At 49.9% G+C, this 22,572-nt stretch overlaps 1 protein-coding gene across 5 annotated transcripts in view; it reads right to left on the reverse strand.

Moving 5' to 3' along the window:
• The window catches only part of CACNA1G (calcium voltage-gated channel subunit alpha1 G), a 143,427-nt gene that overhangs the window by 77,324 nt on the left and 43,531 nt on the right, over positions 1-22,572 (reverse strand). For all 5 annotated transcript variants that reach the window (XM_071763790.1, XM_071763788.1, XM_071763789.1 and 2 more), the window contains exons 3-10: positions 22,343-22,476; positions 12,495-12,592; positions 10,843-11,002; positions 9,466-9,757; positions 8,859-8,951; positions 6,417-7,227; positions 6,280-6,324; positions 5,735-6,099 (exon numbers count right to left, since the gene is read on the reverse strand). In XM_071763790.1, the coding sequence (XP_071619891.1) occupies positions 5,735-6,099; positions 6,280-6,324; positions 6,417-7,227; positions 8,859-8,951; positions 9,466-9,757; positions 10,843-11,002; positions 12,495-12,592; positions 22,343-22,476 (1,998 nt within the window). The remainder of the gene's footprint in view (positions 1-5,734; positions 6,100-6,279; positions 6,325-6,416; positions 7,228-8,858; positions 8,952-9,465; positions 9,758-10,842; positions 11,003-12,494; positions 12,593-22,342; positions 22,477-22,572) is intronic.

A 22,572-nucleotide genomic window follows, 5' to 3' on the forward strand; every position in this document is an offset into this window, starting at 1 on the left:
GGGAAAACCTCACTGCACTGCCAAAGCTTTGATCAGTTGGCTAAGAGTAGCTGGCAGAAGGCTGGAGAGATGTGTAATGGAGTTAAATAGAGAGACAGGATATGCACCAAAGTGGAAGATGGTGTGGGAGGGCAGGACCTTGTGAGCTCCTGGGAAGAGCCTGGGGCAGGTTGTCCAGGGCAAGGCTGTCACATTGGATTGAGAGGGATGCATGGACATGCGTAAGTGCCCTCCTACATCAAAGCCTTAATAGTCAGATTCATATGACAAAGCATCAGATTAGAAACTTTGCCATAAAAAGGTCAGGCTGTGCTGGTAAGACCACAACGGGAGTGCAGGGCTAAAGGGTCACAGCACTGGTTTGCACTGGTGTCCGATGCAGAGAGCCCTCGGTGCAGCACCAGCAGCTGCCTGGATGCAGGGCAGGTCTTTGAGTCCTGGCCCTCACAGGAAAACATTCAAAGAGGTATAAAAGATACCAAAGATAATAATTAAAAAAAAATTTAAAAAAATCACTTCCTTCATGACTTGGAGTTCCGACATAAATCCACACACAAATGAAAGAAGCCAAAATGTACGTGTCCTTGATCAACCTCATGTGGAACTGCAGAGATCAGAGCAGACATGGTGTAACCCACCAGCATCCTGTGCAGCCAGGAAGGGGCAAGCCAGACACACACCCTGTGACTTGCAGCTCATCCCCGGATCATCCACAGCCTCCTTAGGAGATCAACAAGCACTTGGCAAGATCTCATTTTGGCATACAGGGATGTCAAAGGAGCAGTGAGTCCTAGAAGTAAAGTGCTTCTTATTCCCAGAACACTCCTATTTCCTCAGGCAGTGCTCACAAAAGGACCCTCCAGCCTGCCCAGGACTTTGGACATTAGAACAGACTGTAGCACCTTGAGACCTGGACACCAGCCTGCTAAATCCCTCTGTCCAGTTCCACTACGCCGCTTCTTCACGGAATAATCAAATTTTCCTCCCACATAAAGAAATCAATCAGTGGGTGTCATGAGAGCTCATACTTTTCAGGTACCTTCTTCCCTGCACACCGAATTCAGGCAGAAGTACATAAATATCATTTGGGTGACTATTATTAATACTTCAACCTGGAGCCTAATGGTTCCTCCTCCAGACCAGCAGGTTTGCTAATGGTGCTGCAGTTACTGACCCTTCACCTCCCCTCTCGATCATCCTGGATACTGGAAAATTTCCCCTCTTCTGACACTGATTAAGAAGACTCCCAAGTTCTCCAGCCTCAACTGTTTACGTAAATAGAGGTTCTAATGCATTTTGCCAGCAAGCTTTCCTTTGATGCTTTGGCACAGATGGTTGATATTTCCATACTGCAGTGGCTATTAGAGCATAATGTTACCAGTGACAACTTTACATCATCTGTACCATGCACACCCCGTGCCCCTGCAGAGGGATGCACTGGGAATTCAGTTTCAGATGCTATCAGAAGGCTGCTCCTGCCTTCTGCAGATGGAATTTGCACACCTTGGTTTGGGGCACTGCTGCTTTCTGGATTCCTACAACACCTGGGGGTACTCCACCAGTTATCCTCCTCCTGGAGGGATGCCAGGCATCTCCTCTGCCCACTTCCTTGAGGAATTTCCTCCCGTGGATGATGAGCTTTTCTCCTTGGGTGCTGTCCCAGAGAGCCAGTCACCCCTGTCATCTCTTCAGTTCGCTTCTAAAAATTAACAAAGGTTCTCTACAGGTCTGAACCTATTTCCTCTTCCTTCCTTCACAGACACCAGGGGTTTGGATCGATCTGCACTGAGTCCCCACGAGCTCCAAGTGTGAATTCAAACTGACTGCAGCTCTGAGGAGGCCAATGCAGGACTCTCCAGTCTCTTTCTTGTTATATTGACAATGGCAACACACCGCAGAGACGGCGGCTGAAATTCAAGAGCTATTTAAACAAATGAATATGTAGGGTATAGTTCATACAATGCAAGTTCAGACAAGGAAAATCGGAACAGCCAGGCAGCTCAATGTGAACCAGATTTTAAAAACAAAAACAAAACCCCAAAGCCCTTCCTCAAGGAAGGCCTTTCCGAATTCTTTCCCCTGCTGAGGAGTCCAACATCACGCCTTGTACCAAAGCCTTTGCATTTCACTCCAAGGAAGGATTTAAAGGAGAAAGAAAAAAAAAAAAAAAAAAAAAAAAAAAAGAAAAAAAAAAAAAAATAAAGCAGCGCATTATAGAACACCCTGGCTTACAGCCAGGGCTGGGGGAAAGCAGCACAGAAACCCTCCAATTTAGCAGCACATTTTACTCCTGCTCTATGGCAGAATAAGCTTTTGCAAAGCCCTTGTCATTTGAACCCACAGCACTGCAGAGTCTCAGCTTCCCTAAGGCGAATCAGTCAATTGGTTCAGCAGTGTATTTAAAATCCCCTGGAGTCTACCTTTAAATTACCTTTATATTCCTCTACCCCAAGCTAATAGTTTCTACCTGCATTTTGCTTCATCTCTGTAGAAAAACAGGCTATTTAGCAGTCACATTAATAATCCGCAGCAATCTGGTTGTCATTTCCCTGATGGAAAATTTCACACTGCTGCCCAGCAGCCATGACATGGTGAGTGTTCGGTGCACCTCAGCCTGCCCTGCTTTCCTCCCAGCTCAGCCCAGCAGGCAGTTGAAAGGCAGGAGCCAGAGCTGGGCGGGTGGGGAGGATGGGCAGAAAAAGCCAAGTTCAGCCCAGTCAGGTGTGCCCATGGCTCACGCATGTGCAGGAGCCACGTGGAAGCTGTCTCACGCTCAGTGAGAAAGTGAGCAAGCCCAGAAGGGGCTTAGAGGAAATCCAGCTCCTGAACTCTCCAGCTGCACGATGGTAAAATATTTGTGGACAATGACTTTACTGTGGAAGGGGGTCTATGGAGAGGAGATTCAGGACAGAAGGTTCTAAGGTAAGAGATGAACTGGAATCATGAAGTTTTGGTCTATGCCTCCAGCATCTCTGGCCATGGGTGCTCAGCCTGGGTGGGTTGCCTGATTGGTGAATGCAAACACACAGCAAGAGGTAGGGGCTCATGTTTTTAAAACATTCATAATTTCCACTCATTTTGTTGTGCCTTCAAAGAATCACTTTCATCCTAAATACCCAAATCTGGCCTCCTCTGGTTGACGAGTCTGTTAAGCAAGTGGCTGAAAGATGATTCAGCCTCCTAGGCATCTTCCCTGGAGAAAAGCAGGTCCCTCCAGGATGCTTGTCCTAAGGTGAGATGCAAAGCCTCTAGAGAAGCTTACTTTCCTTCCCTAGCTATGAGGACCTCAGCCAACCAGCTTCTGTCTTGAAGCTGAGGATGCTCTGGTGATCCCAGAGCTGCGGAATCCCAGCCAACATTGCTGGGGACAGATAGGAGGGCAGAAGCCTTCTTCCTCCTTGAGTAAGCAGCAGCCCATCCTTACACAGTGTAGCTGCCAGTGCATCCCCTGCCCTCTGTCAAGGTGCTGGCAAACAACACAAGACCTTTGACATGGCACCATAAAACATGTCCTGAAAGTATATATCCTAATATAGCCCCGTGTGCCCAGGGTAGCCTCATGGGAAAAGCCCAAGAGGTAAATATTCATTAAATAAGCAGAGAGCTTAATATAGAGTCATGGAGTCAAGTGCTCCTCGAGCCCCCTCACATCTTGGCAAACAACCAGCCAATGATAAATTTGACAAGGTTGGTCATTTGCACTTTTAGGAGAAAGAAAAACACGTTTCAGTGTTTATAATCTCTGAAGAAAAAGCCTGGTCCAGCATTTTTCCCCTCTAATTCCTGCTCTCATAACTGTCAGATTATGAAACTGCCGACTACAAGCCTCCTGAGTTTAGAGAAAAACACCTCTCTACTCTCTGCCACTACTTCAAGCTGATGAACTAATAAAAACAAGCTCCACTATCCACTCCAAATGCCTGAGAGAAAGGAATCTGGAACAGTAGTAGCTTCAAAATACTGTCAAAGAAAGCAACCACCCACAGTGTCTGGAGTCCCCCACGCTTATCATCTCCCTTCACCCTGTTACCCAAAAAGCACCAGAAAAACCTGCCTCCTCCCATCCAGCTGCCTGCTGGGACCCATGGGGCAGAGGCCAGCACCCCAATGCCACAGAACTAAGGAGTGGTGTTGCCTTTAGCTGTGTTTGATGATGGGAAATTGCTTGGCCACCCATTCCGGTCGGAATGTCCTCCCTGGTACAGCCACAGGAGCCTGCACCAGCATCTCCCAAAGATACTCCTGGTAAAGAACATCAAGCTTTGAGAGTCTGCCCCATGAACAGTGGCAGCAAAGCCATGGCAGATCAGCTTTAACCTCTCAGGCAAAGGATATATAATTGTCTATTCCTGAGCAACCTCCCCCTAGGTTCTTAGGAGATTATCTTCCCAATATTATTAAATAAAAGTGGAAGCACTTAGGCTTCCCTGCAGAACTCCTACCAAGGGCAGCACGGGAAGGTGAAACCTGCAGGACTTCAGAGTGCCTGGCTGTTTGATGCGTGCTGAACCCAAGGTTGCACCAGCCAGACTGAATTAGGGCATCAGGGAGAAGGCTCTGCCTGGAAGGGACACTTTGGGTACAGCCACATCTCCCTGGTGGTCGGGCATTGAGGCATTAATGCTACAGGAGGACATGGGAACGTGGGGCTGGTCTGCAGCCTCTCGTTGCTGCCACTGGGAGCTACGGGAGTTGCCTTGGCATGAACTGAGAGCAACTCCACAAATCCAAATCGTGCCAGGAAGGGAGGAAAGCCAACAGCCAGGACCCAAGGGAGCTCCCAGCAAAGGTCAGTGCTGGGACAGGGGTGGCCATGCCTGTCTGGGAGGGGAGAGCTCTGGCATTCCAGGAGAAACAGCACGCTGGACTGGTCTCAGGCATTGGAGGGCTATAGAACAAGGTTTTGCAACACTTCAGCATCCCTGCTGATAAACTCTTTCCCCTAAATCCAAGGGGGCACCTGGAGCACCAAGCCACTCCATGCCTGCAGCAGGACAGAGGGCACCATGCCAGGTGGCAGCCACAAAACCTACTTGAGACCAGACCTCAGAAAAGCTTCTCTAAAAGCAGAGCTCTGGTCATCCTTAAGGAGACATTTCAAGAAGAATGTGGCAACTCCTTAATGACTATATATAGGGAAAAACTCAGCTAGGTGACAAGTGTACACGAGGCTGGAGCAGAGGCAGCCTCTTTCCTGCAAGGACTCAGATAATCGAGCAAGGAACAGCCACTGATGACTCTATTTTGGACTTGGTGTGCTGTTGCTGGAGCATTCACCAGAGAGGCAAAGGTGTTTGTTACCTCCTCTCCAGGGACTGCAGAGTCAGAAGACTTCCCTGCCTGCAGCCACACCGACCCCAGAGCCTGCAGCTTCCAGCAGCATCACTTGAACTGCCAGGCTGGTACAAACCCCATGGCAAACAGCTGCTCCCTCCTTGGCCCCAGTGCCACAGAAAACAAAAGTGTGGGGCACTGCCCTCATAATGCTGGTCTCATCATGTGCTGAGCATCCCTGGTGGGGTCAGGATGCTCAATGCAGTGGGATACCAACCAGGATGACTTCTGCCTGCCTCTGCCTGCAAAGCTGGATGCAAGCTCAGAGGTGAAAAATCAGCCCTGCTTTGTCCTAGAACCCTTCATAGAGCACCCCAATGCCTCTTGACCCCAAACCATCCCACTGGCAACAGGATTCAGACCCGTAACACCTCCAGCATCTCCACGGGACAGCACTCACCTGCTCATGGTACTCGATCCCCATGCTGAGTGTGTTGATGAGAATGGCCACCATGATCCCACGGCCAAAATATTTGCTGTCCACGATTTTCCGGAAGGTCTCACATACCATGAGCCAGAAGGCCAACACCCGGCTGGCTTTCCTGGCCCGGGTTCTGCCCCGCTGTGGGTCCCTCTGGTCATTGTAGTGGGCATCCTGGGTGAACTCATAGACCCCCTCGCTGTCCGAGTCCCCTGTCTCGTTGTCAGACAGCTCGGCCTCTCCCGCCAGCACCTTGAGGCAGTAAGGGCAGCTCTCGGGGTTGCAGGAGCCACTGTCCAGTTTTGTGCAGGGGGTGGAGATCTTGCAGGAACTTTGGCAGGGACCTGAAAAGTTAAGTGAGGCAGGGAAGGCTATCAGCTGGGATGATCCCACCAGACTAGGTTGCTTAAAGATTTATCCAGCCCAGCCTTGGATACTTCTAGGAATACACCAAAGTCTGAGAGGTTGAAACCTCTCTCCTGGTTTTTGCTAGAGACACAGCAGAAAATTCATATTGGCCTCACCTGGAAAGCCATCACCTTTCTCCGCAACGTGGACTGAAAAGAATCCTGCAAAGATTCAGAAAGAGAAAGAAATTAAGTGGTAGCTCATTGAGGCTGGGGTAGGGCAACCCCAGACTGACACCCAGCCCCAGGCTCACCCGTGCTCTGTGTCTCCAGCAGTTTGTGCATGGTGCTGTATGGCCCGGGTGGGATGTTGAGACTGGTCAAGGTGCTGCTCCCAGCACCAACCGCTGCCTCCCCCAGGCTCTTCTCTTTCAACATCTCAGGGGAGGCACTGGGGTGCACTGTGGGGTACACCTTGCCGCCCACAATGTTCTTGGGGATCACCTCTGGGCTCGGCAAGCCGAGGCCTGGCTGTGGGAGGGATGAGCGGCAGAGCACCGGCTCGAAGTGGCAGTCAGCGTGGTAGATGCTGTGGACGGACTCGGTGTTGGCAGAAGCAGCACCGGGGGCCCCGTGGGGGTTCGGTGCTGAGGGGGGCAGCATCAGTCTGTTGGTCCCATTGTGCAGTGAGCTGGTCTCCACATCGCTGATCTCCGGGCTGGCTCGGGGCGCCCGCAGGTTCCCATTACCCAGGTGATAGTGGTGGTGGTGGTGGTGATGGTGGTGGATGAGATGGTGCACGGAGGATCTCTTCCTGCTCCGACGCTTCCCCGAGCGCCGCTTGGTCCCTGCCTTGCTGGTGGGGCTGCTGAGGAAGCCCATCCTCACACCTGCCATCCGATAGAGCTTCACAAGCTGTTTGCTGCCTTTACGGGCAATGTAAACCAGGTACTTGAGGAGCTCATCGTAGCAGCTGCCTGGCTCTGAAAAGCTGGCAAGGGTGCTGGCGTTGGACAGGTAGCGCACCCGCTGCTCCTTCATCAGCTGGCTCTCCCGCTGCTTCGTCTCAGAGAACTGTGTTGCTATCACTACCAGGCAGAGGTTGATCATGAAGAAGGAGCCCACCTAAGGGACAGGAGTCATTATCCACCTCAGGGTGGCCATGCCCACCCCGTGGTCCTGCCTCATCCCATGCCCCAGCACAGGATCCAGTGGCAAACCCCGGCCAGCCCCAGCCTCTGCATCACCCAGTGGGGACCACCAGGATTGTGGAGGGGTGGACACCTCCCCAAACCTCCACTCCAGGGACTCCCACACCAGTGCTTCTCATCAGGGATCAAAGATGAGAGCAGACCATTTTGACAGAAAGCTTTTACTCTTTTAAGATGGTGTTTTTCTCTCTTTGCAGACAGCGGTTGTAATTATCACAATTAGCAGCATTACGATGAATGCACTGAGCCCTCCTGATAGGAGTGTTTTTCCTGGCAGTGTGTGGGCAGCCAGTGAACAGATCCCTATACCCTGCTAACGGGATTTTCGGGGGCCTGTTACGCAAGGGTATCAGCAGCCTGGACCCAGAGCTCGGAGATTTTATTTCCAACCAGAGTTTCACGAGGTTCTGCCTTCTGCAGAGCCCCTCCTGGATCACAGAGAATTATTGGCATGCTAATGGGCTATCACACACCACTATTGTTACTCACACAGCATCTGGAAAAGTACTGCTTGCTCTTCCTCTCTGTTTCTGTGGGGGTGCTGGGAGCAATGGGTTGTTTCTTTTTGGGGGGAAGGTAATAGATGAACCAGAAAAAGCATCATGGACTAAAAGACCTCCTCATCAGGGTTTGAGTCCTGGCTTGATGAGGAGCAGAAATCCCCACAATGGCCTAATGGATGACATGTAGCTATTTTGCTGGACTTAGTCCAATTAGAGAGGAAGAACGGGACCCATCTCACTTATCTCAGATACATCTGAGTGAGGCACCTAATGATCTTTTAGAGTCAAGAGAGAAATAGGCACATCAAGTCTGCAATGCATCTAATTTATTTTAAATGTCTACCTTCGGAGGAGATGAATCACCCCCTTAAAGCACCTATTTTTCTCCCTTGACGATAAAGGGAGTCTAGACAACGAGCTGAGCCAGGCACAGTAGGCAATTCTGCTTGCACAGATAAAGCCCATCGTGGAGCCCACCCCACAGAAACTCTTTGTTGGCTCCTTTGTGGGTGGTCTCAGCTGATGCTGTGAAGTGTGGGTGGGCTGTGGGCAGTAATCTCTTCCCTCCTTTCTTAATGCCTTCTCTGAAGTTTGGGACTGTTTTCCTGAAACATCCCCTCTGCTCTGAGGACCCATGCGGATGGGTTCTTCAAGATGGGGGAATTTTGGGGCAACCTCCTCCCCTACCCAGAGCTCAAAACCTGACTGGGAGAAACTTGCCTACTTTAAAACTTAAATTCAAGGTGTCAACTAAGGGAGAAGACCTTGGAGCACAAAGAGACAAGCAGTAGAAACCTCAGCAATAGAAGTATATCTGCCCTAACTTAAGCACACCCTTTTTCCCTTCACATTTGCAACAAAGCACAGCTGTGATGCAATGCTGTGTGGAAGATGTGTGTCTTACAGCAAGGTTGGTTTCCATCCCTCCTATGTGGCACCAGCTTTTATATTTGCTGTATTATCAGCCCAGTTCCTCTGGGTCTCTCCTCTCTGCCCCCAAAAAATGCCAGGAGGTTCCCCATGTTCCCCTAAGGCCACTCACAATGATCAGGAGGATGAAGTAGATGAAGTTGTAGAAGGAGTGTGCATCCATGACGAAGTACATGATGTCCACCCAGCCCTCCAGTGTGATGACCTGATGGAGACAGTAAAGGAAAATGAACCCATCAAGGCTCAGTTACAACACCAAGTGCACAAGAAATGTTTTTTCTGGCTGGGTCATTCCTGACACTCCATCACTGGTCTTGGTGCAATACAAGACACTGAGAAGCCAAATTCTTCTCCCACCAATGCCAGCAGCCACGTGGCCACCTGCCCAGGCTGAACCCAGCCCTTCTTTTCCACCAGGACCTAAGTCTGACTGCTGCACTTTGCAGAAGGAAGAGCAGGCTCCAGGCTCTGCTCCACATCAGGGTGGTTTTACTGCACATGCACAGAGACCAGGGTTTTGTCCATGCATGTGAGCTGGAAGCATCTTCCAAGAAGGCTCCAGATTGCATCCCTGACATTTTGAGCACACATGCACCACTATATAGGTGCTCACTGGTGCAAAATAGCCCCCAGGAGTGTGATTATGCAGCCCCTGGGAACATCCCAGGGGGGATTACAGGCTGTTCACCACCTTGTGAGAGTTTGCACGCAGAGGTCACCTGGAATATTGCGATCCAGGCGTAGCCAATGTTGTCAAAGTTGATGGCTCCCTTGAAGGGGTTGTGCTCCCCAGCAGAGCAGTTGGTGTAATACTGGTTCCAATTGACACAGGACGTGTTGGTGGTGTCATTGTAGGAATAATAATCCAGGGTGCACTCAAGACCCTCTTCCCTCCTTGTCGGGATGCTCCGGCAGTAGCGCATCCCGTTCTCCCGGGGCTGGGAGCAGATGAAAGGGTTCTCATCTTCATTCTCTGTCTGGTAGTACTGCTCCAAATCCACCGTGTAGGGGCTGAAAGAGTCCAGAGAGGGCTGGGGTTTGCACACCTATTACAGCCTATCTGGCATGGTAACAACTTTGACAGCAAAGTCTGGCACCTGTGATTCTGGAATTTAAAAAAAAAATAGTATTTCCGTGGACTTTCTGCAGCCTCACTGGGTGAGATGATGTCCCTGTCCCTAATTGGATTTTTGGGAAACTGAGGCAATGCACTCAGCCACTCAGCAACCCCTCTGGTGACATTACTTAGAGTAATTTCAATCTGGAAGTACTCAGGCTTTGGCTCTAGGGGCCCAACAGCAGGATTCAGCCCAAAAAGGTTTCTCTGAAATGTCTGTGCTGTAGTAAGATGGAAATCAGTCAGCTTAAGCACCTGTATCTCCTGTCCTGGAGATGCTGAGAGTGGCTAGGGGAGACTCTATCTACAAAGACCTCCCAAGCTTCCTAAAAACAGAGACAAGGCCTTCATCTGCATTCCCCAATGCTTGTTCATCCCATAGATAAGTTTTAAATTCTCTCTGAGGGTGGCCCTACCACAGCAAACCAGGCAAAAACACCCGTGAGGGAGATGAAACAACCCATGGCCAACCAGAAACTGGCTTCTTGCTCTGCACACAGCTATCTCCTTAATGCTGCCAGGACTCCCACTGAAGCTTGCAAAGATATTTTTAAGCCTAGTTCAGCCTGGTTAATTCCTGCAGAATTGCCTTTAATGCTCTTCAAAGCTTATCTAAACCACTGGAATTCTGGCTCAATTAAACAGCACCCAAACCTGTGGTTCTACTGGATTTACTCAGTGGAGAAACAGCCCCTTTACTCTGCTGCCATTTACTTAACAGGGACGTGCCCTGGTAATAACTCTCCCAAATGTCCTCTGAGGGCATGACCTACATTAGGGTGGGCAGTTGATTAGATGATGTCTGGGAAAAGATAAAAGGTGCATCACGCCAGCTCGACCTGAGGGCTGGCAGCAGCATCCCAATCCTGCTGTGTGCAGGCTCTGAGCTTGCAGGACTCCTCCCTCCATCCTATGTGCACCAAGCCAACTTCTCTCCCAAGCTTGGGGAGAGCCACATCTGCTGCCCACACAGACTCACATGCTGAAGTTCTCGGGGAGGAAGCAGCGGTTCCTTAGCAGACCTGCCCACAGCTGGACTCCCACAATCCCAAAGATGAAGAAGACAAAGAAACAGAGGAGGAGGACGTTTCCCAGCATGGGCAGAGTGTCCAAGAGAAGTGTCACCAGGATGCGCATACCTGAGGTGAAGTAGAAAAGTCAACGCTGAATTTTCCTCTCCCAGCTTTGTCTCCTCTGCCTTTTTCTTTCCATCCACACTTTTCCTTCCACTGACAGCTGCCACCTTCCCAACACTGTCCTTGTCACCTACACATAGCTTGCAAACTCCTGTAGCTCTCCAGTTGTCTCTGACTTCTTCTCAAAGCCCCTGGGGTACCTTCTCCTTCACCCATGCCCTGCTCCTGAGCACACAGCCTACCTTCCCTCCTTCTTCCCCTCCCTCCACTCCTCATCTCAAGTCCTCTTCTCTGCCTAAATTTTTCTAGCAATTATATGTCTCCTTTTGTCCCTGAGACCAAACTCTCACGCTCTCCCTTGCTCAGCCGTATTTCTTTCCTCACTTCATATATATTAAAATTCCCCTCCCTGATTCTCCTCATCTACCCTAAATCCTCTCTCTTCCTTAAAATCCAGGACTCTCTGGCAGTTAATTCTCACAAGTTCAGGAACAGCCAGTTCTGTAACAAAGACAAATTGATGGTGACTTCAACTTGACATTTACACACAAAAAAACTGATTTCATCTGACATCTCTGTAATATTCTGCTCATCTCTCACTCTCCTTCTTTCCCCGTCTTTTGCATTCGCTCACTTGCTTATATTGATTTTCATTTAAAGAAAGCTTTACTGTTGCACCCTTTGCTTTGATACTTCAAGAAGACTTTTTTCTCTCTTTCTGATGCTCTCACCTTGTCTATCAGGGTTTTTCTTCTACTCCTTTACTGGGGAACAACCACCTTGAGTCAACTCCTAATTAACTGAAACGACTTCCTGGGGTTACTGCATTTATCATCATGCAAAATTCTTTTTTCCTTTTCCCACCTTACATTTCTAACCCATTGCAACTACATTGCAGAGGAGCCAAGATAAATTACCCGGGATTTCAAAATACATTAAGTGAATTACATCCCCAGTTAGACAGTGGTGGATAAATTCAGCCATCCATCAGTTCAGCAGAGGGGATAAAAAAACACATTGTCAACAGGATTCTGAAGCTACCATAATGATTGAAACAGCAGCAGTAAAGCCAGATTAAGTACAAGAGGCAGGACCACAAAAATAAACAGAGCCCACACACCTCCAGCATTGGCAGAGAGAACTGAAGCTGATCAGTCCTTGTCAAGGCATTGGGCTAGTTCAGACAGGGGAGCTCAGACTTGCATTTAATTTGTCTAAAACAGTGATGGAGTCAATAGCCAGGGTTGTAGGACCAGGTATCTTTTTGACTCGAGTCTCATCTCTGACAACACAGGTGTTAAATTAATATTTAAATAATAGTGAGAGCAGCAGGGACTGGAAACCAGAGAATGGTGGTAGGACCCAGCATAACCAGGCTTGGATGAACATTTGAGCTGCAATTTAAGATGGGAAGCATCTGTGTTTGCTCCTCCATCTCTGGGGCACAGATATAAAGAAGCTGCATCAACCAGGAAGAATTAAAAGTCCAACTTACTGGGGACCCTGTTAATGGCCCTGAGTGGCCTCAGGACTCGGACAGTGCGGACGGCAGAGAAGCTGACATTCTGCAGGTCCAGGGAGTACTCCAGCATCCTGCAAGAGACACAAATGCAGAGGAGTGTCAAGGATCTTCTGGAGAAATTTTAAAGATTTTCAAACGTTATAAATCAAACATGATATGCCAGGCACTCACAGAGGGACTCGTTACTGCATCTCTCCCATCAGGAAAGTTTGCCAGAGGAATTAATTAAGGGTTGTTTGTAGATCAGAAAAAAAGCCAGTAAATGAGAACATGATACACCAGCTCACACAGCCACGGATCTCTCTCATCTGCTTTGGTTACTGTTTTTTGCACAGGTCCAGTGCAGAAGCTTCTGAATATCCCTCCACAGCCCAGGAAAGCAATTTCAGGACTCACTCCAGTCCTGCTCTCAACAACAGTTGCACGGACACCCTAACAAAGCTGGGTTTGCTGTGCTGAGCACCATCAAACCCCTGAAAAGCAGAGGAGCATCCCCCAGTGCAAAGCCTTAATGCAGGACACAGGAGGTTCACAGCCTGGATGCTGAGCTAGCTCTGCCAAACAGAGATTGCTGGCAGGTGGGACTCAGGTGGGTGGACAAAATGCAGAAATCCAAAACGATGACACCTGTAGGTAAAAATGGGGCAAACACAGACCAAGGAAGCTCCCAATGCTCCTACGCTGTGCCTGGTGGTGTTATGTCATGGCTCAGGTGGTGCAACCTTAACATGACAGATTGGGGATGCACTTGGCCTGCTGCATCACCCACCACTGTCTTGCTCTGCTCATGGCACCTTTGCTCATGGCACAGCAGGGCCATCAGCCACATCACCACCAGGACTTTTCTCTCCAACTGTGAGAAAACAGAAACTCTCTGCCCAAAAGTGTTCCTGAAGGGGCAGAACCGGGCAAAGTCAAGGAAGAGGCCCAGGAGGCTCCTCACACAGCTGGGCTCCTACTACCACAGGCAACCACAAGATATTAATTTCTTCTTAAAATTACTAAGCTTCAGCTCAAAGCCAGCTGAGTGGTTCACTCCCTCCAACTCTGACAGCTAGAAGTCTGACTTTCAACCTAAATGTATTCAGAACAAGCTTGTACCCCTCTGTTCTTACAGCAGCCCTGTCTTCTAAGAAGCTTCTATAGTTGTTCTTTGTGGCTGGTGTTTACCCACTTGATATATTTACAGAGGACAAATCACAGCTCCTCTCAGCCTTGATTTTGCAAAGCCAAACAAAGCCAAACTCTTCCAGGCCCATCTCCCACCCAGGCTCCCTGCTTCACACTCACAACTTTTCTTCCACACCTACCCTGGCCTGAATCAATCCTACCCAACTAGACATCAAGCAGAAAGGAGAGGGGCAACAATTTCCCTGGCCTTGAGAACCATTAAAGTTTCACTTGCAGTTTGAAAATAAGATTTTTGTATGGCTTGCAGGATTTGGGTAAAAAGCCAATGTCACACACACACAGCCTTTCTTTGATCCATAATTAAAACAGAGGCTACCAGCATAATTTAGAGCAGCATATGGTTATTTGCACCAAGACAAATCATTTTCTGATTAATGACAGCTCTAGACTCGCTTCAGAAGATGCGTATGCTTGTAATCTGCAAAGGGCATGTTATAAAACCCATTTAGATTTAACATCTTAAAGAATTATAATGCCAAATTTAAAAACAAAAAACAACTAAAAACCAAAAAAGCCCAACCAAACCAACCAACCAAACAAAAAAATTCCCAACTCAAAAATTCCCAGCCAAACAAACACCCCCAAGCTTGAGTAAACCCTTGAATATCAAGACCAAGAGCAGGAAGATGCCCCCCAGCCTCTGCTGCCAGCACTGCAAGCTCAGCCCCAAAATGAGATAACAGGATCTACACATTGCTGATAACCAGGAGCTCAAGAGCCTGGAGAGAACTCAGGACTGGGGAGAAAATCTGTGGATAAAAATTGGTCAATAAAGAACACGCCCAGGGAGAAACCCACCACTTCCCAGTAGAAGGGTCACTTCCCAAGGCAAGGGACGCATGGGAGGAATCAATCCACACTCCTGGCAAGGAGAGATACCCACAGAGTGCCAGTGTCAGGATGTCACCAAGTGGCAAGGTGACAGGTGCATTTGCCAGCACACATAACATCTACGCTTTGAGGATCTGCAGTCTAAAAAGCCCCTGATGAAGCTTCAGCTCAAATGTCATTTCTGTTCAAACTGGGAAGCACAAGGCCTGTCAGAGCCTCTGCCACAGCCCCGGGTGCCCAGCCAAGTTAAAGGCTCAGAAAAATACGTGGCATTAAAGAGGAAGGATTCACAGCAAATGCTGAGACTTGTCAGAGTGATCAGCAACCCCCCCATCGCTGGAGTTATTCAGAAGGAAAGCGGAAATATTTGGAACTTTCTAAGAATAAAAGCAGAGCATCTGCAAAGCCAGACGTACAACGGGCTGGTGGTGGGATGCAGGGAGAGGTGGTGCAAACCTTTGGCAAACACTCCTCCGAGAAAGAAAACTCCCGGGACTCAACAGACAGACAAGACACAAGGGATGGTTCCGGATGGACCAGGCATCAGAAATGCATTCCTGTTTCCTTCACATTAAACCCAGTGCTTTGGGAAGGCTCTGAGAAGCACAGTGTCAGGCAGCAGCCCCGCTGTTGGGTGAGGAGCTGCCGTGGGTTTAGCTCCCTCACCCCTCACACCCTCTATGGGACAGCGATGGGAAATCCACCCAAACGCTGGTTAATACAGACAAGGAGGGGGTGGTTTTCACTCCCCAGTTATGGGAATGGGCACAACCAGACAGATTCAGCTTGGGAAGAATGAAAAAAAAAAAAAGAAAAAAAAAAAAAAAAATAAAAAAAAAATCTAATCTCTCAGGAAGAGAAAACATGACCGGATCTCAATGCCTCCCCACCCCCACCCCTCCCTTCTTCCTGAGCCCAAATTACTTCGTTCCTGCCTCCCCCTCAGCAGCACAGGGGGGCAGGGAGTGGGGGTTTAGGGTCAGTTCAATACATATTTCTGCATCTCCTTCTATCTCACAGCCTTCCCCCGCTCCAATGTCCCCCCCACCATGAGTCCCTCCGGAGCAGGCTGCTCCAGCACAGGCTGCCCACAGTCATGGTCACCCTCGGGTGCAGTCACACGTGGTGTCTTTCATGGCTGCAGAACCACTCCTGCTCCTCCACGATCCTTCACAGGCTGCAAACCCACACCTGCCCCACCGTGGTCCTTCAGGGACTGCTTCTCCTCCATGGGCTGCAGGGGGACAGCTGCCATCTCACCATCGGCTGCAGGAAAATCTGTGCTCAGGCACCTCTTCCCCTTCCTTCCTCACCGACCTGGGTGTCTCTGCTCTGGCACTGCTCTCTCCTCCTCATCTGCTCTGCAGGTCTCGGTTTTTTTGCAGTTTCGTTTTCCCTCTCCTCATTAAGTTAACTCGCAAAGATTCCCAGATCTGCTCAGCCTGGGCCAGAGATGGGGCCAGAATTGGAGCCGGCTGAGTTCCCAGCAGCTTCTCACAGGAGCTGCCCCACCTCCCAAACACCACTGCAATAACCTAAGACAGGGGGTCTCAGAGGTGATGCTCAGACACATCACAGAAGGGGCTGAAGAGGCTCTTACCAGCCAGTAAGACTCTAACAGAGCATTAAAAGATCCCCTTCCCACACCTATCCATCTGTACCTTTCCAACCCACCCTGTCCTCAGCACCAGCTCCACTCCCAAGCCCAGGATCCCACCAGCTCAGGGAGCAGATGATGTTATGAAGACCCACCAGAGCTGTGTAGTTTGTGCTGAGGACACTTTCCGAGGTGAACTGAGCTTCTTCCCTTCCACATCCAGTGGAACCTGTAGCAAGGCAGAGATGCCTGCAGGCAGGCAGCATCCCAGGCTCTGCCCATCCCTGTGCCCACACATGCACGGAGCTTCCGTTCACTGCCGGCAGGAGATAGGCTCAGATTTATTCAGCATTAAAAGGTTTTCAAAACTGGGCATATAGGCACCCTTTATCTACAAAGCGCAGCAATCGGTGGGTGATATTAAGCCATCAGACTTGAAAAAGGCAAGAGGAAATTATTTAGGCAGCACTGTATCTACAGAAAGCTGCAGTGAAATGTCCTCCCGGCCCTCGCTGCCTCCGCCGTGCTCTGCTTTTGCTCAGGTGCTGTTTTGGAAGCCTCACAAGTCTCCCCACGTTCGTGGGGGTTGCTTGATTTTAAAAATACTCATTTTAATCAAGCTGAGCAGAATAAAAAGAGTAGCACTGGAGGGAGCATGAGCCCCACAGCCTGCTGGGTCCTGCTGAGCAGATGCACTGTGTGACCCAGCCAGGACACTTGATAATGAGGCTTCTGGAACAGCAGCAAGTTCAGCTGAAGAACTGAGAGAAACTAAAGACTTCTCGCTTTATATATCCAAAAAAAGCAAAGCTTTGAGTCAGCTCAGCTGCAAGGGAGGCTGCTGGGGGCTTTGTTTCTCTTACCTAGCAGGTTTTGCTCACCGCCATCCTGTGGCTTGCTCAGTATGCTCTGCTGCCTGCCAATGCTTCGGTAAAGGGGCATGGAGAGCATCCACAGCTGGTGGCTTTGCCAGCCCTGCAGCTCAGCTGCTCTTCCTCCTCCCAAAAGTCACTGGAAGTATCCAATAGCACGGCTCGACCCCAGATTTTGAACCCCCGGGGGTTTGCTATCATCACGATCAGCTTGATGTGGTTCTGCCACCCCTCCTAAGAGCGCTTAATTCAGGATGAGCCAGGACACAGCAGGGTGCCGGGGGGAGGCTCCCGGTTTGCAGGGCTCTCACACTTATCCCACAAAGCACCGGAGAGGGGCAGGCGTCTGGGACGGGGTTTGGCTTTGCTTTCGCTGCAGCTGAAGGGGCTGCGGCTGTGATTGCACATTGGGTAATTGCGTGTGCAAATCGGCCACTTACACGGGCAATTACCCCCCGGCGCTGCTGGTGCCAGGGCAGCGCAGAGGCCACCACGCACCCACCCACCTGTGTCTCCAAGGTGCTGTTCCTCGGCTCGAGAGGGACATGGGCAGGCAGAGTTGATGTAAATGCAATATTTATCCCTGCCTCTCTATTTTTTACCTATATATATATATATATAAATACTAATACATGGGGAAAGAAAAGACTTAGCAAGCAGTAGGATGCTGCAGCAGGGACCTCCGTGGGCAGTTCCACGCCAGCACTTTCTTTTCCATATGTGAACCGGGGCTTGATCAGCCTCGTAGAGCTAAAGCACCTTTCAGAAGAGCCTTCCTGCCTGCTTGTGAAGCAACCCGACACTGAGAGGCGAAGGTCAGCAGACCTTGCTCTGGCTGCTGCAGCCGCAGCACCCTGTTCCTTGCAGAGACCAGTCCTGCAGCGCTGTCCTTATCCCAATTTCTGAGCCAAAGAGCTCTTCAGAAGCCATCCAAATGGAGCAGAGACTGAATGGAGGGGGCCTGCGGCTTCCCTTCCCTCTCCTGGTACTTCTGAACCCAGCAAGGTTTCCTGCAGTGTGTTTCATCCCTGAAATTCAGCATGGAAAGCAGGAAGGAGCAAGACAACCTTAAAGGTTGTTTATGAAGGCTCCAGTGGTGCTAACTCTTTAATACAGCCTTCAGCAGAGGGAGAAAATATGATAACAAACATTAGCAGAAGTGTTCAGGAAGTGAAAAGAAACGGTGCCTCTGTTTGTAAAGAGAGCAGCCAGCCAACCACTTCCAGACCCAGCTCCCTTCAAATTGTAAGCAAAATATTCCAGAAGTGTTTAACTTTCCTACAAAGTCCTTTAAGAGCCTTGTTACAACGAGCAAAGCACAGACAAGAGTCCACAGACTTGGCCAAACAGCTGACTGAGGCTGGAGTAAGAGCAGACCTGCAGAACTCAGACGCAGCTGAGGACACATCCCACACTTTGGGGGAGGAAAAGAGAGGCAGAGAAGCCCCCGGAGCCCTGCTCAACCCTGTCATCACTTACATCACAAAATTATCCCCCGCTTTAAAAAGTCTCTCCTTGGAAAACAATTAACTATTGGGGTTTTTTTTAAATAAGGATGGTTTCAAGCACAATTCAACCCACAGGGATGCAGAGGCTCAAGGAAGTGCTCATCTGGCCAAAGTCAAACCAGGCTGATGTCCTGCAGACTGGTGGGATTGCAGCTAAATGGATGGGGGTGGCTCCAGCTGGGGTTATCCTCCTCCCACAGACTGGTTGGAGAATAGGTCCCTGCACCCTGCCTGGAGAAGGGGGAGGCAAAGCAGGTGCTGGGTCCTACTAAGTGGCCAAGTAAGGGCACACCTCCCCCACACAGCTCCTGTTCACCAGTCTGAGCCTCAGCCAGAACTGCACTGTAAACCTTTCTGCATATTTTTGGACGTAAACAAATGTTCATCCTCAATAATTCAGCGTCTTACATTGGTAGAAGTTGAAATTGTATTGATTTGTCTTTTAGAGGACAAGAGCTGGCTTGCAACACCCGTTAACCTTCAAGTGTTCTCTTAAAAGCAAACTCCCAAATCCTCTTCTTTGAAATAACACAACATAATTATGTCATTCATCACTTTTTGCCCTTCCCTTTTCCCCATGCAACTCCATAACCTACAGCCAAAGCCACGTTTCACTAAGCTGAGTTTTGATAATACAGCACTATTCTCATCTCCAGCAAGTTTTACTGTAATTACAGAGATGTGTTGCAGACATTACACACTCTACAATTAGTGCTAATTGCATTACATTGTCACAGAGAAGTCATTTACTCTCCATGAGCTCATGAGATCAGTCTGGACAGCTTAACAGAGCTGAGAAGTACTCAGTGGCAAGGCCACAACAGTGGCCGGCAGCAGAGCACCTGAGCTGCTCATCTGGGGCAAAACACACACAAAAAGGCTTCTTAATCATCTTAATCACCCCCAGCAGGTCCTGAAACTTCTCAAAGAATGGGGACGATGAAATACCACAAGTTTGGAGTTGTGGGGTTTTTTTGTTTTTTTTTTTTGTTTGGAGGCCTCTCCTGGACTGGTGATGGTGGGGAAGGGAAGGGTGTCTATGGATGGTGTACCCGTGGAGTGCACAGCATGTCCTTCCCCACCCCGTGCCCCACAGACATGGTTTGCTGCTTCTCCTCTCCCCCTGCCATCACTTTTTTTAACCCATGGGCAGGGAAGTGGCAAGGAGAGCAAAAAAACCCACCCTGTTCTGCTGCTTTCTCCTTCCCATGTCCTGCATGAAAATAGGGAGGAAAAATTGGGAAGGCAGAAGCAGAACTACCTTGGTCACCCAACCCACATAGGAATGGCAGTCTGGAGATCTCTTCTCCTGTCATTTTTCTGGAGAACTGGTCTGTGAGACCTACATAAAGCTGTGGTGTGCTTTATGGGGTAACCCAGCAAATACATCAGGGCTCTGAGCATTGCCCCAGCACACACACAGCTCCTCCCCAGCCACAGCTTGGCTCTGGCTCCTTTCCCCACATCACTCACCCAGCTCAGATGCAAAATGCTCACGCTTGGCTTGTCCCTTGCTCCTGTGCTCTGCTGTCAGCTTCCTACCCTGGCTGCCCTTCAGGGTAATTCACCCTGTGTGGGAATCACTGAGCTGCTCCCAGGGGCTACCGGAGGAATTTCTCTCCGTCTGGCTGGGATTAGACCCTGCAGTGCTTTTTCCTCTTATTCTTACAGAGGTTTTTACTAACAGGCTTGGGGGGCTTATTTTTATCTCTGCTACCACCACTGTAACCCATTCCTGCAGCCCCTTTAGCTTTCCCTGGCACCTGGAATTACTGGGGACAGCCAAGGGACCCTCCAGGAGGGCAGCAGTGCTCCCAGCAGGATGTAGCACCGGGATGGAAGGGCAAGGGCTGGAGGAGAGCACAAGGAGCAGAGAAAAAAAGCACCGGGGGAGGAGAGGTTCTGCTTTGTATTTCACTCCAGTCCAATCCTTTGTCAGCTGAATTGGTTTTGACAGGGCCCAGATGGGAACAGTTCACGCCCACAAAAGGGAAAACCCATCACTTAGTGCCAGGCAAAGCCGACCTGGCAGGAGTCACAGGAGCAGTCAAACTGCCAGGCTGGAAACCCCCAGCACCAAATGAACACCCCCGTGCCTGGGGGATGTGGGAAGGGGCTCAGGGGAGGTAGGTGCAGCTCTCCCTGCTCTGCCTGGGAAGAGTGTGACTCCCACACCACCCAAAATGCCCCATGCAGGGGCAGAAGGTTTGATGTTTGCTTAAATAAAGTGCAGCTATATTTTGGCATAGGAATGAGGATGGTCTCTGCTGATGTCCCTCTAGACCAAGGTCCCATCATCATGGGGTCTCCAGAGAGCACATCAAGGACAACTCTGGCTCTAAAACCTCTGCAAGGACTGGGCTGGGAGGGAAGACAGCATCACCCCAGGGCTGCAGAGCTGGAAGCAGCTCAGCACCCGCCCCACACCTCCCTGGGGGTGGTGGCTGACCTTGACTGGGTCTGGTTCTTCATCACACTTAATTCTAGTATAAGAAATAATAAAGAAGAGGAAATAAAGAATATATAGGTCTGCTTTATCAGGCTCCAGCCTCTGGCCATGCTGTTGATTCTTTCAAACCTATCAGAACCAATTGAACCTAGGGTTCTACCTTGTCCAACATCTCATCACTGAAACCCTTAACGTTGCTCAGATACTTCAGGAAGAAACTTTACGCTGTCTCCTAACTTCAGGTTAGGACTGGTGCAGCTTGAAAGCACAAGCTTGTGGTGTGCTGCAGAAGATGGGTTTACAGGGACTGTTACAGTTCTTTGTCTTTCTGCCCTCCCTCTCTTCCTCCAGTCTGGTTCTTGAGCCTCACTACCTCTTTTGGCCCTTGCAGCACTGTTGCAGGCAGTGAGTTTCCCAGGACAAGGGTGCACTGGGACACCTGGCAACCTCCTTAATGGTTTTACTAGACCACTGTTTTCATTGTCCCGGGTACCTGGCAGGGGTGTGTGCCATGACCCTATGGGGCCAGTGGTGGACTATAAGTGAAGCCAACCCAGACACAGCCCCTTCTTGAAGCCCACCTAACCCCTGCCAAATAAACAGGCGGGTCCCCTGCTCCTTTCCAGGAAAATCCAGTAAATGTGATCTCTAGCTCTATCAAAAGAGGAAAAAACCACTGTTTTCCCAAAGGTCTTTGGGCTTTTTAGAGTGGGGAGGGGAGGCAAGGGCTGGTGAGCGACTCGTGTGTCAAAGAAACTCAGCTCACTGGCGGGGGGCCAGGGACTTTTCATGTGGATTTCCAGCCTCTGCCAGGAGACTCTCGGGTGCTGGAAGAGCCTTTAATTCAAACCAGGTGCCTTTGAAAGGAAAACACTCAAAAAAGGCAAACTTGATCGCTTTCCTGCATTAAAAAAATATGAAAGTATATTAAGGAGGGCAAATCACGCACATCTCGCTGACCTATCCTGGCACGCTGCTCCCTGCTCCTGATTGCTGCTCCACTGCCACCTCACCCGCTGGAAACCAAAACCACGGGGGGGGGCTGGAGTGAGAAGAGCCAAACCCAGCATCCAGCAAGGAGCCCCAGGGCACAGACTGGCCAAAATCCACCTCAAACTTTTTTTTTTTTTTTTTGCCCTGCCGTGCTCTCTCTGTGAACTGAGTATCAGCTCTCTCATGAGCTGTGGAAAGGACCAGAGGGAACACTGTGGAGCCAGGATTGACAACACCAGTGGCACTAAGGTGGCACCTAGACAGCCCCCAGCCTTCACTGCTGCAAACCAGCCCTTCCCCCAAATCTGACACTTGCCAAGTGATGCCAGGAGTGACAACAGAGAGGGAATGGGGAGAAGGAGCCCACCGCACAGGCTTACCCTGCAATGACAATAAAGAAATCCAGGCGGTTCCACGTGTCTCCCAAGTAGCATTTCTTCCCAAAAATCCCCAGGGCGATCATCTTGACTATCATTTCCACCGCAAAGAAGGCAAAGATGAAATCATCGAAGCTCTGCAAAAGAAAAGAAAGGAGTAGGGATGCTCCTGCACAGCTACACGCTCATACCAGGGCAGGGAATTAGAAACCAGAGTCCAACAAGGGCTCCTC

The sequence above is a fragment of the Heliangelus exortis genome, chromosome 20 (genome assembly GCF_036169615.1).
Source record: "Heliangelus exortis chromosome 20, bHelExo1.hap1, whole genome shotgun sequence".
In the NCBI taxonomy this organism is placed as follows: Eukaryota; Metazoa; Chordata; class Aves; order Apodiformes; family Trochilidae; genus Heliangelus; species Heliangelus exortis.